The sequence below is a fragment of the Haematobia irritans genome, chromosome 1 (genome assembly GCF_050003625.1).
Source record: "Haematobia irritans isolate KBUSLIRL chromosome 1, ASM5000362v1, whole genome shotgun sequence".
Lineage (NCBI taxonomy): Eukaryota > Metazoa > Arthropoda > Insecta > Diptera > Muscidae > Haematobia > Haematobia irritans.
In genome coordinates, this window is record NC_134397.1 from 76,226,559 (window position 1) to 76,246,823 (window position 20,265).

The 20,265-nt window shown below is 34.2% G+C and overlaps 1 protein-coding gene across 9 annotated transcripts in view; it reads left to right on the top strand.

The window, feature by feature from the left end:
• Positions 1-20,265, top strand: part of osa (trithorax group protein osa) — a 197,107-nt gene that overhangs the window by 9,564 nt on the left and 167,278 nt on the right. For all 9 annotated transcript variants that reach the window (XM_075290824.1, XM_075290832.1, XM_075290829.1 and 6 more), the window contains one exon: positions 1,223-2,307. In XM_075290824.1, the coding sequence (XP_075146939.1) occupies positions 1,333-2,307 (975 nt within the window). In that variant the 5' untranslated portion in view covers positions 1,223-1,332. The remainder of the gene's footprint in view (positions 1-1,222; positions 2,308-20,265) is intronic.

Consider the following 20,265-nt stretch of genomic DNA (forward strand, 5'->3'; position numbering starts at 1 on the left):
CGCGGTTTAGCCCAACCTAAATGAATTCGTAAAGATTGACGTATAAGTCTTATTGTACTTCGATTTTACACGTTCAATAATAAATTATAAATAAATACCATCTGATTGATGATACAAATATCCCCAGAAAAATCGGAAAACCACCGCTTTATACCCAGCCAATTCCCCAGATCCCCAAAGTAAAAAACTATACCCATCCACGAGAAAAATTCGTTAATCTGATAACGCTCACTCAATTTCTCTTTTCGAGAACGAAATCATCAGAAGGCTTAAATCTACTTTAGTACAAGTGGTCCGATTGGTCCAATTTTTGGCCAGCGTGTATACTTTTCGATTCTAAACACAAAATGTAATATACCACTTTTTGGCGGAAAGACCTATTTTCGGAGTTACGGGTCCCTAAAGTTTTCATTGCCACGTATATTGGATTTAGTATCCATCGCACATAATCATCCTAAAAGTAATATATTTAGAATAACATGGACCCGGAGAGGTCCTGGGTTCGCGTTAGCCCACTTTGGATTCTGTCCATAGGAGAAAGTCTCAAACCCCGGCCGAAGGCCGGCTACTTATCCTTTTTGGGTTCGCGTTAGCCCACTTTGGACCCTGTCCATAGGAGAAAGTGTCAAATCCTTAATGCTTAAATGTACTATTTTTACCAAATACGCAAAAAAAGGAATTTTATTCATTTCATGAAAATTTGCTGTCACAATTAAGAAAAATATAAAGGAAAATACCGATTTTCAGATGCCGATATCTCCAAAAACTAGGCTTTACCGCCAAATTTTTTTACTTTACATATTCGATTTGAAATCCCTTCTCCTAAACTCAAAAAAAAATTTGGTTTATTTTTAACAACTTGTGCTAAAGTAGATTTGTTCCCATCAGAAATAAATCAGTCAATGTGCATTAAAAAGGCCTGGAAGTGTACTTTTTCATATATTTTTAAAATAAATGTTGTTTTTTTTTTTTTTTTGTTTCAAAAGAATAAAGCACAGAAAACAAATTAAACCTTAAAAAAATACTTACAATATTTGGCACAGGAAAAAGTCTTATTAACTTGTGAAATTTTTGGACTACCTTAGTCTATGAGATTTTTTCGCTGTTTCATGCTGTTCAGTCCTTTGTGATCTTTGATTTTGTGAAATTGATCTTTGGAATATTTATTTCTCTTAACTATGTAGCCTCTAATTTAATTGTCAACTTTTGCATTTTTTTACAGACAATCCTTACGTAACGTTGCAGCGGAGAAGGGGGGTTTTCTAGAATATATTTTGATTTAAGCTGCAACTGTAGAAAACCGGAATCAACAAGGATTGAGTTGAACAAGTAATGAATGAGAAAATAAAATCACCCTCTGGGCAGGGTGGTGCTGGATCAGGTCCTGGTCCTGTTGGAAGTGGCCCACAAACAACAACCGCTGGCAATGGTGGTGGCAGCGGCGGCAGCAGTGGTCCCAGCGGTAATGGTAGTGCAACTAGTGGAGGTCCTGCAACCCCCACTGCGGCGACCTCTGGAAGCGGACCACCCACACCAAACAATGGAAATGACACACCGGGGCAAATGCCCCCGCATCCATATGGACCCCCAGCTAGTGGAGATCCTGTAATGTCCCATTATCATATGCATCAGCAACCTCCACACCCGCAACATATGCCTCCACATGGTCCACCACCATCTTCATCACAAAATCCAGGTGAACATCCACAAAAAGACGTTGGTGCAGAATATGCACAAAGTCCACATGGTGGCCCACCACCGCCTATGCCAGGCGGCCATCATCCTATGTATGGTCGCTACCATCATGGTGATCCCGCAATGGATCCTTATCGTTATGGCCATTCACCCATGCAACAACCTCCACCCGGTGGTAAACCTCAACAATCTGCTCCGGGAGGTGGACCCGGTATAGGCTCACCAAATCGACCACCTCCTCAACGATATATACCGGGACAGCCGCCTCAAGGACCAACGCCAACTCTGAATTCACTGTTGCAATCGTCCCATCCGCCACCACCACAACACAGGTATACGAACAGTTATGATCCGCAACAGCCACCACAACAGCAACCGCCACCTCCGCAATCACAGCCTCCGCCACAGAGTGGACCAACAGGTGGACCTCAGCCACAAGGGGGACAAAGTGGTGGACCACCACCGCCACCTCCGCAACATGGAGGACCGCCACCTCCTTCACATCAGCCACATCAGTCACCCTATGGTGGTCAGCAAGCAGGCTGGGCGCCACCGCCAAGACCTTACAGTCCACAAATGGGACCTTCACAGCAGTATAGAACACCTCCACCGGTAAGTTTTATAATAAATTGTATTTTTACTACAACAATTATACGACGAATCCACAATAATAAAATAGACAAACACCTAAACTGGCTTCAAACCTCTCTAATCAGCTAAGGAGAATATCTCCTTTACCTATTTACTAAATTGGGTAATTTGACCTTTTTTAATTTTTACATTTTGGAAATAGGGTTCATGTTACTGAGATGTCCAAAATTGAAATCCCAGAGTATATCGAGTTTTTTTCGTTATGAGAAGAATAAATTCTCGCAATTAGCGATTCCCAATATCGGGTACAAATATGCTCCCATATTTGTAAAAAAGTGTTATGTATATATATTTACATATATATCTTCGGTCGGGTTTAAAGCAAATTGCTAAACTTGATAGGCGCGATTTTGAAACTCTGAAATCTTACATACCGATATGCTCAGTATTATTTCTGCAAGAAAAATTATCTTGTATACATCGATGGAGAAGTGAAATAGTCATGACCAGGAGAGTAATCCGAGTTGGGAAACAAAATGGGTCATTCAATGATAATGGGCTAATAGTAGGAGAAACTAACGTTGATAAATTGTCAATAATTATACAATAAAATCCTACAACTCTCTTACTTAAGAACACTTTTGATAAAGCGAATATAAATAAAAACGAACAAGGGCATTTAGAACGCCTTAATAAATCGCTCATTACAAATCGCACATTGACATTTTATGGGCAATAAAAAAAAAAAACAAAATATTCTAAATATCCGCATTATGGGAGGAATGTGTTCAGTGTCTATGCATTTGAAGTATATAGATTCCCTATCACAATATCACATTTATATATGACGTCACACAATTTATGCCGTCCAACCAATAACAAAGGTTAATAAACTTAACACTATGAAAAAAAATACACGAATAACAATAACAATAATAATATTGCACTGAAAGATTTCAAAATAAGCAAAAAAAAAGAAAAAATAAAAAAAAAAACGCCATCCATATATAAACAAACACCCAAACTTACCTCTCCATGATATGAAAATATGGTTGATGTTTGTGGTGGGTATGTATGTATATACGTTCAAAGTCTAAAAATTTCTGTTTTTTATAATTATATTCTTGGTGTCATTGGTGTTGATGTAGACGACCTACTGAAATACAAAGAACAACAGTGATGACGGCAATAAAAATCAAAATTATCGTAGGTACCTACCCTAACCCCTTTAGAATTGTAAATGTGCTAATCGCATTGTATCACAAAATATTTCTAACAATTTTGTTGTTGAATTGAAAACAATAACTAGTGTAAACAAAAATATGTTATATTAGGGAAGCGAATAGGTATCGGCATTTTAATTTGGGCATTGATCCTAATATACATGGACCTCCGAAATGATCGAAAGAATTCTTGAGACCTGTTTAGAGAGGATTTTTTGATTTGGTTGTTGTGATTCTTACCCTATTTACTTTACGGAAGATAAATATCATTCGTTTAATGGTTAGCATGCCCACCTTGCATACATAGGATCGTGGGTTCAACCACAGTTTCGGCCGAACACTAAAAAGTTTTTCAGCGGTGGATTATGCCCTCTCAGTAATTCTGGTGGCAATTCAGAGTGTTTCAAAGCTTCTCAAAGTGGTTTCACCGTAATGTGAAATGCTGTTCGGGCTCGGCTATAAGAAAACGGTCCCTTGTCAGTGAACTTAACGTAAGAGGGAAGTTCACAATGGACTGAATGGACCAAGTGCACCTGACACATCGGGCTGCCACTATACCTAACCCTCAGTTCCTAGGATATTATTGATAATTTGGCGAGTTTAAAAGTATTCAATTTATTGCTGATTCTTTTTTAGCTTTAGTTCATAAGGAGCGATGTATTGATGTCGAAGACTGGTAGTTTTTTTTTTTTTGGGAAATCTCTGGGGTAAATGTTGCTGTTCATATTGTTACAATCCTTTAGATTTGTATATATCATGATAGTAATTATAATATATATATATATATATAATTATAATATATATATATATATATATATATATATATATATATATATATATATATATATATATATATATATATATATATATATATATATATATATATATATATATATATATATATATATATATATATATATATATATATATATATATATATATATATATATATATATATATATATATATATATATATATATATATATAGGTAAAAACTAGTGAAATTACAAAATTAAAATTACAACAATCAACTTTTTCATCGATGCCCGGATTGTATCATGATATGTAAGTTCACCTTAAGAATTTTTAAAGCAATTTCATCCAGTTCAAAGAAGAGGGCTGCCTGCCTGTACTAAATGTGTCGAGGTTAGGCGAAAAATCCACATTTCTTGCCGAGTTCAGATCTCAAAGGTGGAAGTTCGGATGACTAGCTAGAAAGCCTTGACAAGTTCCTAAATAAAGAAATTCAACGCATAGAGTGGATGCGTTTGGCAAGACAGCATATTTCTGTCAATTTGGAAGAGAGTCGTCCACACTTAACTAGTCTGAGATGGACAAAATTTGGCATTAGATTCAATGGATTTCATTCCTCTGCTGCTCATTTCTCCGTTGAGTCCACACGGGTGTTGCACAGTTCATCACTGGTCAATCAATTGTTTTAAACCTAGTCAAAAATATTTGTTGGTTTCCATTCCAAATACGGCCGTTAAGAGCTGTGATTTGGCCAGAGGACTTGACAAAAAAAGGTCATCAACTCTATCAATACTCATCTGCTTGTTTACTTCCCAGCAAAAAAAGGGTCTCCAAGTAATGAAAATGTTCTTCTGGGATCCGGAAGTGGTGCAGAATTGACGCAGAAGCGATGAATTTAACATGGGCATGTCATAGGACGGAAGTCCTCCATTTCAACAGCCGGTGCACTGAATTTGCATCACTTCTTTATGAATTCTTAACCTGTTTTTAAACAATTTGAAATTTCCAATGAAAAATATGAAAAATAAAGCATTTTATTAAAATTGAAAGAAAATAACTTCCTGTGTAGTTAAAATAAAGAACATCATTGGGATTACATCTTCTGGAAGTGCTTTTAAAGTTGTGCCTTTGGAAGAACTTCCAAAATTTTTTGCTGGGATCTTCCATCTATACATTTACAATTTAGTAAATTTTCCAACTAAAAATTGCTTAAGTATTTAAAGAGTATAACCCTCAAAATATTTGCAAACACTTTATTTCTATAGAACATTTTATGAAAATTTTATTTCTAATAGAAAACTTTTATTTATATAGAAAATTTTGTCAAAATTTTATTTCTGTGATTTCACAATTGACTTGCTAACTTCAGAGCAACTGTAAGGCAGTCACTAACTCTATCCAAACAAATCATTATATTCTTTCTATAAATGAGAAAACCCTCAACATACTTGATAGTAAGTTTATTTAAAATGTGTGTAAATAACATTTTTAAGCATGTACAATGTAACACATGCTGCCGGTGTTTTCATTTTCATTTTTGTTTTGCCCTCATTGTCTCCTCCATGGGCAAACAAATAAATTCTCTGCTTATGGAACATTCAAAAACAGATTGGTGCCGGTTGTTAAGCCTTTACCAATTTAAATACACATTGCTTCTCACATACCAAATAAGTAAGTGATAGCTGGCTGGCCTAGTCTGGTAATGACGAAGAAGGTCGGTCTTTCTTTGTTTTGGTGTTCATTTCATTTTGCACTTTGTGCCTTTGGTAAGTTTTAGTATTTATAGCTTTAGGTTTGCCTTTAATACAAAAGTGTTGGGGTGGGGGTATGCAAGCAGTCAGTCAGTCAGGCAGTTTACTTGTATACAAAAACATTCCTATCTTAACCCAGAATGTATAGACGCGTGGTATTTGTTGTCGTCACAACAGAAAACTTAAAATACCGGAGATTCCCATTTGCGCCAGTTATGCAATTTCGATGTTGTACTGAAAGATGGATGTATGGGGGGATACATAAGGCGGCGTAAGGTGAGTTTTATTGGGTTTAGCTATTGACAGAGTAATGTCAGCCAAACATCAGTGAGTGTGGCAGGAATAATACAACCATTGCCACTAGAGTTTGTTGGTTGTGTTTGAACATTGCTGATGCCCTTGTTTTGCTGATATTCTATACCATTTTGGGGGTATCCTTTACGTATGGCGATTTGAGCAAGGTCTGGCAGCAGGCATTCCGCCACATTCCGTGGGACATTTACCAACAAATTCATTCCATCCATCCATCTGTAGTCTCATTCATCTCAATAGACTTTTATTCATGTAGACACTCGTGTCTACATATATAGATGATGTAGATATGTAGTTTGTTTATACACATGTATGTATGTATAAATGATAAACAAATTTGATTTGATAATCTTTATTAGTATATAATACTTTAAGGTGTTACATAATATACATTTTCACAATTAATTTGACATATTTCTTAAAAAATCTGAACACATTTTTTTAAAAATTACATTATTTGACTCATTTTTTATGTTGGTTGAAAGTTCATTATACAATTGTAATCCTTTATAGAAGAGTGATCGTTGCATGTTGATTGTTCTTACTCTCTGTATCCGGAAATTATTTGATGTACGCAGGTTATAGGGTTGCGAATCCCGAACATATTCCACTCGTTCAAGTAGATATTCCGGAGATTTACCATGTTTTATTTTATGAATGAAAGACAATGTGTTTAGTTGTAGCCTTTGTTTTATATTTAACCATTTTAATGCGTCTAGCATACTTCTTATTGGTGTATATCTATTGCATTGCAATATTATTCTCATTGATTTGTTTTGTAATTTCTGGAGTCTTTGGATTTGGTCATCTTTACAGCAAGTATATAATATTGTCGATCCATATTCGAAATGGGGCTTGATTATGGTGTTATGAATGTTGACTGCGGTTATGGGCGAAATATTTTTTCTAATTCGTCTAAAGAAACCGATTTTCTTTGAAATTTTCTTACAAATATAGTCTATGTGATCCTTAAAGTTTAAGTTTTTATCTATCATGAAACCGAGGTATTTTATTTTATCCACTTTCTCAATAGTTTTTTCATTTATTTCGAAATTTATTTGTGTTGTTGTATTTATTTCTAATATTTTAGTTTTTTCTTCATTTAACTTAAGTTTATTCATTCGTAACCAAATTTCTATATTTTTAATATCGTAAGATAATTTATCGTAACATTCAGAATCTGTGGCGCCTTCAACATATATAAGAGTATCATCTGCATACATAATAATTTCACAGTATCTCAATATATTTTGTACGTCATTTATATATATAATAAATAGTAAGGCCCCAAGGATAGAACCCTGCGGAACACCTAAACCATTTGCAATAATATCAGATGTTGTATTATTAACTTTTGTTGTTTGGGTTCTGTTCGTTAAGTATGATTTAAACCATTTCAGTTCACTTCCTTTTATTCCATATCGTTCAAGTTTTTGTATTAGAATATCTCGGTTTATTGTTTCAAAAGCTCTTTTGAAGTCCAAAAATATGGCTATTATTTTTTGATTTTTATTAATACTTTTCCATCTGTTTATGACATAGTTAACGGTAGTCTCACATGAGTAATCTTTTCGAAATCCTGATTGGAATTTAGACAACAAGTTATTTTCTTCAAAATATCTTTCTAATTGGATCTTTACAACTTTCTCCATCACTTTTTCGAACGTTTTCAAAGTATTTATGGGTCTATATTCCTCACATTTTTTTGTTTTGGAAACTTTCTGCACTGGTATTATGGTAGATTGTTTCCACGTTTCAGGGAATTTTCCTGTAGCCATTGATTCATTTAAAATATTCAACATATGATTACCAATTATGTTCCATGCGTCCATAATCATTTTAATAGATATTTTCGTTTGGTCGGACTTATTTTTTATATTCTTTACTATATTCTTAAGCTCTATATTATTTATTGCACGAAACTTGAAAGTTTGGTTTATCACATCTATATTATTTACGTATTGCACATTTATTATTGACTTATTAATATCCTCGATACTGTTTATGAAATATTCGTTAAATTTATTTGCTAATATATCGTCTTTATCGTACTCTACATTACTAAATATCACAGATTCAATTGCATTCGGTTTCTTTTTTATCACAAGTTTTTTTATTTCGGCCCACATTTGTTTCTGGTCTTTAGCATTTGTGATCCGATTATCAATATATTTGGATTTTGCAGTTTGGATTTTGGTTTTATATTTATTTCTTATTGCACGATACTCCTCCCAAGCCTCTGTTGTGTTAATGTATTTAGCCGCATTGTATTTCAAAATTTTTCTTCTCTTCAACTCACTTAATTCTCTATTAAACCATTTGTTCACATCGCTTCTTTCATTGACTGTTCTCTTCTGAATAAATTTGTTTACTACGTTAATAACATTTTGTTCTAAGTATTCTATTTTTTCATTAAAATTTAGATCAACTCGATTCCAAACATATTTTGCAAGTTCTTCATTGAAAACTCTTTTGTCATATTTAAAAATTTCTATTTCTTTGGCAAATTTTCTTTTCACAGTTTCTCCTTCATTAATTACAATCTTGATAACTTCATGATCCGATATTTTATTGTTTTTATCAATTTCAGTCTTAATTTTTAATATATCCGACACAACATAATCTATTAAAGTTTTTGAATTGGCTGTTATTCTAGTATACTCTTCAACTATTTGTCTCATTCCATTGTCATTTATTATTTTTTCGATTTTTCTTTTGTAAAAATTATTTGTAGACCAGTCTATATTAAAATCGCCCATGATTATTATTTCTTTGTTTAGTTCACATATCTCTTCAATAGTTTTTGCAAATACTTCAATGAACTCTGATTCCGAACATCTTGGTGATCTGTAAACTGCAACGATACTCAAATTCTCTCCTTTCCTTTTTGCTTCACATGACATAATCCAATAACTCAAATCTTTTACTTTATCTATTTTTCTATTGACTTCCCAATCTTTTCTGCAGTATAAAGACACTCCACCAGTTCTCTTTGAATTTGAATAAAGATATATATGATTATATGCGGCTAGTTCTACTTCACTATCATTGACGTCATTTGTTAAGTGTGTCTCAGAAAGCATTATAAAATCGTGATCATGATTCTCTGCTAGAACTTCAATTTGATTGAAATTGTTCATAAGTCCCTGAATATTTGTTTGGATAATTGATATTGACTTTGATTGTTATGCATTTATTCCAGATTTTTTCATTATTACTTTCAGTTTATTTTGGTACACTGGGCATTTTTTGTAGTAGGTGGAGTGATTTTCATCTAGTCGCATATTAAGTTTTCTATTCATGAACACACAGTTTACACATTTTTCAATAGGATTATTATTACATTCAGATGTTTTATGAGTTCCGTGACATTTAGTACACACTACTGAGTTTTTACATTCATTTGCTTTATGACCAAATCCTTTACAGTTAAAACATCGAAGCACTTCCGTTCCATCAAAAACACGACACCTTTCCCATCCAATATTTATTTTCCCCATATTCATTACTTTATTGTAAGTTTCATCATCCACTTGCATTTTAACATTGTTAATTTTTTTATTTCCTCTCTTTGATTCAAATACTTTTAGAATTTTAAATTCTCCAGTTTCAATTGTTGGGTTTTGTTTCTTTATTTTGTTATAAAATTCATCTTCGTTGTGTTTGAATACCATGTCAGTTACAATAACAGACATTTGTGGATTTTTTGGCACCACTATTTCATAGCTATCACTCAAGTTAATTTCAATCACTTCTTTTATTTTCTCTCTTTCCTCAGGGGTTTCACTTTCTATTACAACCGATCCATTTTTTCTACCTTCAACATTTGCAATTTTTAATTCTGTTGGATTTACTTTTTTATTGAGTTCTTCCTTTGTTATTTGCACATTTTGTTTTTCTTTCGGTTTTACAATAAGGGGTATTTTTTTGTTAACATCTGGCATCACTCTTTTTTCTGCTACTGTTTCGGCATATGATTTAGATTTGACATTTATGCCATTCACGATTCTCTTGATTTCACCACACATTCTCTTGTTGCTCTCATCAATTTCTTTACACATATCATTGTTTTTCTTTTCAACTCGATCAACATTTCCACACAAATTTGAAATTTCACTGATAGTTTTTTCACATACTTGTTGTGTTTCTTCCATTTTCATAAATCTTTCTTCATACCGTCTTTCAATTGCATCTAATAATTGTTTTATTTCATTTCCACTTTGTACCAGAGACTTATGGAAATCCTCTTTGTACTCTTTGAGATGTTGTTTGTTTACCTCGACACTTTTTTTTATTTCACATAGGGCTCGATCACCATTTTTAATGTAATTTAGACATTCATCGCACATGAAACGAATAAACCTTTTTGTTCCTAGATTTTTCCATGCGTATTCGTCTATATCACAGCATTTCAATGTTATATGATACACCTTTTTACATGTTCCAGCACACTCAATCCCGGCTCCGCCACGCATAGGCAGTTTGCATGTTGCGCAATCTGCCATTGCGATTTACCGATATAAAATCTGATTTCTTCACTAAAAAAAAAACAATGTATTTGACGTGACAACTTTATTTTTCGTTTGTAAAGTTATCACTTATGTCTTACAACCGTTTTTTGCTTGAAATTAACACGTATATATTTTTATTTTTGTTTAAATTAAAGAGCTCTTTAGAATCACTTGTTTACTCAACCAGTGTTGCCAATTACTCTATACTATATATGTATAAGCGTGCAGTAGTAGTAACATCTACCAACCATACCTACATATAGACTTTTATAGTGTTTAGTAGGTTTTAAAGTAGCACCATCCATCGTATCTGTATCACAATAATAAGTATGAATGAATGAACGAATGTGAGTATTTGCGCCTTTTCTCCTTGCCCTCAGGTCTTGATAGTATTTTGTTTTTGTTTCTGTTGTTTTTTTATAATTCTCTAGACAACCGGCTGTCGCGTGGCACTCACACTTTTTTTATTTATTATTTATTGTTCCGTTTTTCTACTTTATGTATTTTTTTATACATTTGTGATAAAAGTTTTCTATGTACAAACTTGTTTTGCATTCTGTCTCACTCAAAATCGAAAAAAAAACAAGAAGAAAAGCAAAAAATACTAGAGCCAAAGTTGGTGATTCATTCACTTGCCGGTCACAAATATTGATTCATTCATGATTTAGCAAATGCTATTTTTTGTTTATCAATTCAATACTTCTGGTTCACTTGGCCAAGTAGGTTAATGTGATTCTATATTAACTAAAAATACATTATTGTCATCGAAGTCATCCAAATATAATCGCCTGTTGTTTCCAAAAAACAGTAAAAGCTTGCATTGGCCCCTTATGCATTGAGACCTTAAAGTAGTTTGGCTGACGGCTTGAGGTTGAAACTAATGGCAATTTCGATTGGGAAAAAGGAGTTATATTCTCGAAATTGATTGAAGGACACAGTCATAGATTTTGGATACTATATCCCGCACAATATTATGAATTAACAATAACTTTGGAATGACACTATCATTTGGGCGGAAATCCATTGAGGAAAAAAAGGAAAACACCCTAAGTTCATATTATCGTGTGAAAGTATCTTTGATTTTAATCCAGCTCGAGGTCATAAATGATGTTTTTATTTGAGTTTTATTTTATTGAAGCCAATAATTCTAATAAAAAAAGAGTGAATTGCACTTTACTGTTTTATGACACCTTACTGACACTTCATTTTTCCTGCACTTACTTTTTTCGAATAATAGAAAACTTCTTGATTTGTCGGTTTGGATCCTTCCCTGCCTAGTTTTAGACTTGACAAGGAAGATTATGTTTGTATCCTTTGAAAACTGGGCATTTACCTATATTTTGTGCTTAAATCAAAACCTTTGGTAAATTTCCAATATCAAGTGTGATGACCGACCTCTTCAGAATATCATCGGAGAACTAGAATCACATTTTGATGTCTTCGAAATTAAAGCAGGTCTCAACAATCGGTAATCATTCAATTTTGGAGCTTCGATAACTAGATCCTGGGCAGATAAGGGTACAGAGGTTTCCTGTTGTTGGCAGACACCCTATGTTGTCCATTGTTGTGCTACGCGAGTGCTGCCCGATACTATATTTTGCTCAATGGCATGGAACCGGCGTGTTACTTCGTTTAAAGGATGATTGCAAGTAATTGTCAGTTGAGTGTTAAAACCCCCGTTTAATTCTAATTCATGAATTTAAGGAAGGATGGGGCTGTTTTGTATTTATCCGAAAAGACGTATTGACGGCTAGACCTAGAAAAATTGCTAAATACCAGCCAATCCATGCATTTGTTCGCTGAGTCGGGGTCAATTCAGTTTTAAAACGCCATTTTAATGCTAATAGCTGAATAAGGGTTAATATCCTTACACCGAATCTATCTATATTGGCTGAATTATTATATATCACTTAATTGCCAAAATGTTTGTTTGCTAATATATTAGTCTAAAAACTACATAAATATAGAACAATAATCTACAGGAATACCTAGGTTAGGTTAGGTTAGGTGGCAGCCCGATGTATCAGGCCCACTTAGACTATTCAATCCATTGTGATACCACATTGGTTAACTTCCCTCTTATCACTGAGTGCTGCCCGATTCCATGTTAAGCTCATTGACAAGGGTCCTCCTTTTTATAGCCGAGTCCGAACGGCGTTCCACATTGCAGTGAAACCACTTACAGAAGCTTTGAAACCCTCAGAAATGTCACCAGCATTACTGAGGTGGGATAATCCACCGCTGAAAAACTTTTTGGTGTTCGGTCGAAGCAGGAATCGAACCCACGACCTTATGTATGCAAGGCAGGCATGCTAACCATTGCAGCACGGTGGCTCCCAGGAGTACCTAACATGTTTTAGAAGTTTCATTTCATTTTATTTAATTTGTTCATTTTTGGTCACAAAAACTATTCAGTTTAGATTTTTTAAAACTTTAATTTTTGTAGTTAATAAAATTGGCGAAAGTGCCGGGAATATAGGTCCAAATGACATATATGTTTAGGCAAAGCCGATTATCAAAATCCTTTTTTCTGGATGTTCAAGTGTAGTTCACTTTTGGTTTAGTGAATTACCTGAATTTATTCTGATAATTGGTTGATAGTTTTGCTGCAAGTGGAGGATGCTGATGAGGGGAATGTGGTAATTCCGAAACAGCTGTCCATCCAACCGTTTTGCAGTCTATAGGGCTTTGCCCAAATAAATTTGGCAGGCATACTTTTCCTCTGTTGGTTAAGCTACACTTGTAGTTTAGTCAATGCATGGTTTTAAGCTGAAATCAAAAAACAACAATAATGATTGAAGAATAAACCACCAACAATAACAAACAAAACGGTCCGTCCGAAATATATTAAAAAAAAAAACAATTCACAATAATGACAAATAAAAGGAGATATAATTATTGGAAAATATCCAAGAAGCCAATAACTACAAACCCCCTTTGTCTTGATGAAAGGCAGTTAAGACAAGTTTAATGGCGATCAAAACAAAGAGAATCGAATATAAAAAAGAAAGAAAAAAAATTAAACAACAGAAAAAAATTTAGACAATAAAGTCACTGATATGGTTCTTACTGCAAACCCTTTGAAATGTTATTCACAATAAAGACGAAATAACATTGTCACCATAATCTTCTCCTAAATTGGTATTTTTATTCCCATCCTACTTCCCATATGATATTATTACGTAGAGAGCAGCCATCGTCATCATCACCGCGTGTGCCTTGTTTTGGTTTCCCGTCAGTGTGTCAAGGTTGAATACATGAAATGAATAAAGCAACGACAACATGATGACGGTAAAATAAATAAAATCTATAGGAAGCGAATAAAAAAAAAACATCTGAAATTTAAGGAAATACCCCACCACCACATCATATAACACAGCAAAGGCCAGACAGGCAGCAGGAAGACAGACAACTGGGGAGGCAACCACGATGGCGAAAAAAAAAAATAAATAAAATGAAAGTGAATACGTTTAGAACCAACAACAACAACAGCACCAACAAAATATAGCTGGCATTAGTGAATGGCACAATCAGCCAACCAGTAGTAGTCGTAGTGTAGTAGTGCTTCAATTATATTTTCATACAGACAGAAATGTGTGTTCACATCACATTTATATGCATTTCCTAGAAGTACATAGTGGTTGCCACTTCTTTACCTACCCAGGAATACACTTGTTGTATTTGTGGATTTTTCTGTGGACACAGCACCAGTATGAATATAGTAACATTGACCACGTGGTTTTAGGTTCCATTTTCAATATTTGTAGTAACTTTTCACTTGCAGTAGGCCCGAGTGGTTGGTGAAGGCATTAAAAACATTAAAAACACCTTTGCCAGGAAGATATTGCAATACCCTTACTAAATATTTGTACCCATTATGGAATAGAAATTGAATGTTCCCTTGTGCGGATTGGTCGATGAACTTGATTGTTTGGTTGATAGTGTGGCCAAAAGAAAATACAAAATAAAAATACCATGGATTTGTGCTTCAATTGCTGCGGCCTCAAATAGATCATGGTAGAAGGAGGCGATGGTGTGGAGGAGTGGGGCGTAAATGTTTAGATTGGATTTGAATTAAATTGCTAGCGTCATCATTGTCTACGACAATAAAATACAACAATGGTGGTGGTATTGCTGCAGCTGTCAACAGTTTTTTTGTTTATTTTTTTTTTATTATCTAGAGCAGACAAATACAATTTTTTATTTCTTTTTTTTTTCTTACCTCAGATTAATGACCCCAAATATATAATTTGCTTGAGTCATATTTATATTGCTATTTGAATAAGCTACAAATGAATATTTAATTGTCGTGTTTGTTTTTTATTATTACAAAAGGGGATTTCTTTTGATTGCATTGAAAATTATGACGTTCAAGGTAAACTTTATCGCTAAATAAATAATTGATTTATATACATATTGTCTGGAATCTCTCACCATTTAATTTAGTCTCTTTAGTATATGCAAAACTATTTGTGAGGTGGATTAACGCACTTTTAAACATTTTTTAGATTGGGGTAAAACTCTCTAGACGGCAAGACGGTTAGATGGAACTGTCATATTCTTTCTCTTGCAGCGTAACTATCTACCAAATATATAAACAAATTCGCGAAACCCATTGATAATTGCACAACAACCTTCCAAAAACTCTTTGATAGTAGATTTTTTAGTAAAAAAATCCTTGCTTTTATCGAGAAGAAAATGCGTCGACTAAAGAAACTACGCAGAAAGAAATGTAGTCAAAAATTTTCCAATTAAAATTTTAATTCAATTTAAAAAAAATATTCGATTCTAAATTTGATTCAAATATTTTTTTTTAATAAAAGAAAATAATATTAATTGTATCAAATAACTTTTTAATCGAACTAATTAATTGATGATGCATTGATTCTATCATTTTCGTGGTTGAAGAAATTTCAATTAGAAATTTCAATGGTTAATATAATTTTGTGACTAAAGACAATAATGTCTAATTTAGAAAGGTATCGGTGTGATGGGGGTACCACGATTGCTTAGTGGGGTAGAGTTTGATATTCTTTTCTAAGCTAAATCCATTGGAGTTTCTTCTTTTTCGTGGCAATGTATATAATATGGAACTTGCTCCAAAAAAGTTGATGGTCATTCCGTGGACTAGAAATGAGATATGGTTGCCGTTTTCTAGAATTAATATGGTGTAATTCACATCAGAGAACAGCAACCGGTGGCTTTTTTCGTATTGCAATCTTACCCACAAAATGACGGTGGCAGTGAGTAAGACACCAACTACCATGCGATCTTTTACATTGATGCAAATGGGAGAATAAAAACACCATTAGTATATAACAATGTTCGTATGCAGTGTCTTACAATCAGTGCTGCCGCTACTACTTCAATCGAAGTATTTTGCTTCATTTTCACAAAATTTACTTCGTCACTCCTTCTTCCAAAAATCTGCTTCACTTTTTGTTCTGCTTCAAATTTTAAAATTTTTCCCCATATTAGCTAATTGTTTTTCCTATTCCTTTAATTACGATGAACATATCGGTTTTAATCATTGAATTATTAACCGATGTGGACCAATTTGCCTAGTTGTTAGAGACCACATACTTACACCATGTACCAAATTTCAGCCGGATCGGATGAAATTTGGTTCTCTTAGAGGCTCCGCAAGCCAAATCGGGGGATCAGTTTATATGGGGGCTACATACATTTATGGACCGATGTGGACCAATTTTTGCATGGTTATTAGAGACCATATACTAACACCATGTACCAAATTTCGGCCTGATCGGATGAAATTTGTTTCTCCTAGAGGATCAGCAAGCCAAATTTGGGGGTCCGTTTATATGGGGGCTATACGTAAAAGTGGACCGATATGGCCCATTTGCAATACCATCCGACCTACATCAATAACAACTACTTGTGCCAAGTTTCAAGTCGATAGCTTCTTTCGTTCGGAAGTTAGCGTGATTTCAGCAGACGGACGGACATGCTCAGATCGACTAAGAATTTCACCACGACCCAGAATATATATACTTTATGGGGTCTTAGAGCAATATTTCGACGTGTTACAAAAGGAATGACAAAGTTAATATACCCCCATCCTATGGTGGAGGGTATAATAAAATGAATTCTATTGCTTTGTTTTCAAAAATGAATGCTACTTCAATTTTATTCAATCTACTCCACTTTTTTCCAAAATCTACTTCACTCAATTTTTCACTAGCGGCAGCACTGCTTACAATCTTAAACCAATTGACATCGTAACAACGCTCGGTAAACAAAAAACGAGTGTGGCACTTAAGTCTGATTGCACTCAACAACAACAATTACCAGCAGTTGGCATTAGCTTAAGAGAAGTGAGAGAGTACCAAATAAGAGAATACCAAACTGCTGAGATATGGGTAACCAATTTGTGTGATTGCTTTACTACGGTGTTTTCGAGAGACCAACACTCATACTAACAAACACCGACAGTCGTCGGTTGCATTGGATATTGGTGGTTGAATTTTTTTTTTACCAATTGGTGTTTTAAGATTGCAAATATTGATGTTTACTAAGTACACTGGTCGGTTGCGGTAGATCGCAGCCGTTCTCTGATGCACATCGATTACCTGATGAAGGGTAAAACGTTCACAGAAACTCTACTATTCTCTATTTATTGATCCTATTATATGGCCATTTGAAGAAAAATGTTAAAGCAACCAAAGACTCTCATCTACTTCCCTTGCTTTCCTCTGATTCGGCTGTTTCAATCATTTTTGTGATTGAAGAAATTTCAATTAAAATTTAATTGGATCAAATAATTTCGTGAATAAAGACGGGTGTGCTGGGTGCCATATTTGCTTAATTCGGGCAACAAATGCAAACGCTGGATCTGATTTGCCGTCTTGCAGTTTCTTCATGTTTCCTAACTCAGAGAGTCTCATTGGGCACGAACATCTGTCAACTGTGGAGGAGGTCATCACTGTAACAAATGCCTATTTTGCCGGCGTTGGGAAAATATATTTTCACTCTGTTAAAGATATTGAAGATTCGCTGGACCAAGTGTATCGTATCAAGTTAAAAAGATTATCTTGGAAAATAAGTAGCTACCCAGCAAAAAAATTTGGAAGTACTTCTAAAGGCACAACGTTAAAAGCACTTTCAAAAATGTCCTTCCAGAGATGTTCTTTATTTTAACTACTCAGGAAGTTCTTTTAATTCAATTTTTTTATAACTAGTTTTTTTTCATACTTTTAAAGGGCAATTTTAAAATTATTTGTTTCAAATATGTTAGGAACAGAGTAAGGATTAATAGAATGGTATAAATTATTTAAATTTTGCGGAAAAAATTTCTAAATTCATTATAGAACAATTGCGAAATTTTGAAAATATTTGAGGTCAAGGGTTTCAGATAAGCGTTAGATTGCATTAAAAATCATAAAAAATTATAATAATTAATTATTTGTCAAAATACCACAATGAAATGGTGGACATCCGTCCTATGACAAGCCCATGTTAAATTCATCGCTTCTGCGCCAATTTTGCACCACTTCCGGATCCAAAAAGAACATTTTGACAACTTTTTTGGCGACGCTTTTTTTGCTGGGTACTTCATTACCGTTGAGTACGCATTGTGGCTTGCTGGATCCCAAAACAAATACATAGGTGTGAACAAAAAAAAAAAGTCAGTGTAAGTGAACATATTCATGTAAGTGAACATATTCATATTCGCGAACATTATTAAAATTCAAATTGATAATAAACGATTATTGCGAAGGATACGGGGAAACGCAAATTCATATGAAGGTCCAAGGTCCATAGAAGCCACACGGGTGATCTAAGATGCTGCAACGGTCTGAAGAAGCTCTCAGTGATAAGAGAGAAGTTCATCACTGTTGTATCACAATGGACTGGGTAGTCTCAGTGAGCCTGAAATATCGAGCTGCCAACCTTATTAACCCTGGGCGTTCTGCAATATTTAAGTCATGCTCACTATCGCACTCATTTCGCTAAGCCTGATTAGCTGAGAACGAACAGCCACAAAAATTTTAGTGTGTGGCGAAATTTTCAAAATTCTCCCTTGTAGTAAACTAAAAAAAAAGAAATCCTCAATTATCCTTAACCTATATGAAATGTTTTGGCATGTGCCAATGTGTTGATGTTATTCCAATTACTGGCTGCCTGTAGAATTATTTCCATGAATTTAAAAAATAATAAAAACAATTTTCCTCCTTCTCGATTAATTTGGAGTATGTGCGTATGACTTTAATGTCTAGATTTGTTGTTGTTTTTTTAAATAAATACCAAAACATATTTAACGGTGGTGTTTACAAAACTTGTAGTCCCTTTTCGTTAAGAGTATACATATGTACATATTTACATACCTTCCTACCTACAAGTGATGGCATTCACTATAGGTAAATGTACATACATACATACATACATACTTGTATATTTGTATACACCATCATGGCATGTGCGTGAGATATTGTACCCACTCATTCACAACATTCTTTCATTCAATGGATGGATTCTGTTGTTGTTTCCTTGTTTTTTTTTTTTTTTTGAAAAGTTTTTGACCTTCAAAAAGAATGTATGCCATTCACAACAACCAACCAACCCCCTTGTTTCGTATCGTGATCCTTCTACTACCTATCGGAGGCCGATGGCGGCTTCCTCTCATGAAGATATCTTTAGAGTTGAGTGCAATGCACTTTTGTTTCTTGTTTCCTTTTTGGAGGGCTTTTGTCATTCGTGACCTTCTTTCTTGCAAGTCAAACAACCAGCAAAATTGCCCGAGTCTTCTTTAATGGGCAAGGTGGTGGTGGCATGGTTGGGAAATAGTGCGTTTGTTTTTATAAACCCCACAGTTAGGGATCCTGTTGAGTTTATTGTTTGCTCTGTTTTTTTGTTATCGCAAACTTTGTCCATCTACTTATTTCCGTAAAATATTTCCATTATTTTACTACAATGTAACATTGGGAACATTTAGACTTTTAACTTTGAAGAACATTGTAACAAAGTATTTTGTAAATTTCAATTTATCGGTGTGTCCTTAACCTACAAATTGTCCATAAATTCTCAATCGTATGAAACAATGTGAATGAAGGAAGGAGAAAGGTAGGAATGAAGGAGAAAATATTTTTGTTGAGTATTCACTTGAATTTTACAACAATTGGAACTTTAGGCCCCCTCAATACATTCACTTCCCCTCGTACATTCACTTTTGGCAAGTAGTTTACGTGCAACAATGGCAATACTAAATTTCCGAATTTGTATTGGGGATTGTAACCTGAAATTTTAATATCGTTCACTTCCACACCATAATGTCTGCAATTGCTGCCATCCGTGTATATTTTCACATACACTGACCTTTTCTTATTGCTATAAGCCGTAGAATATTCCTTTATTGCCCACACTTATCTACATCTGGGGTATAACAAGAGGTAAATAATCTTGTATTTGTTT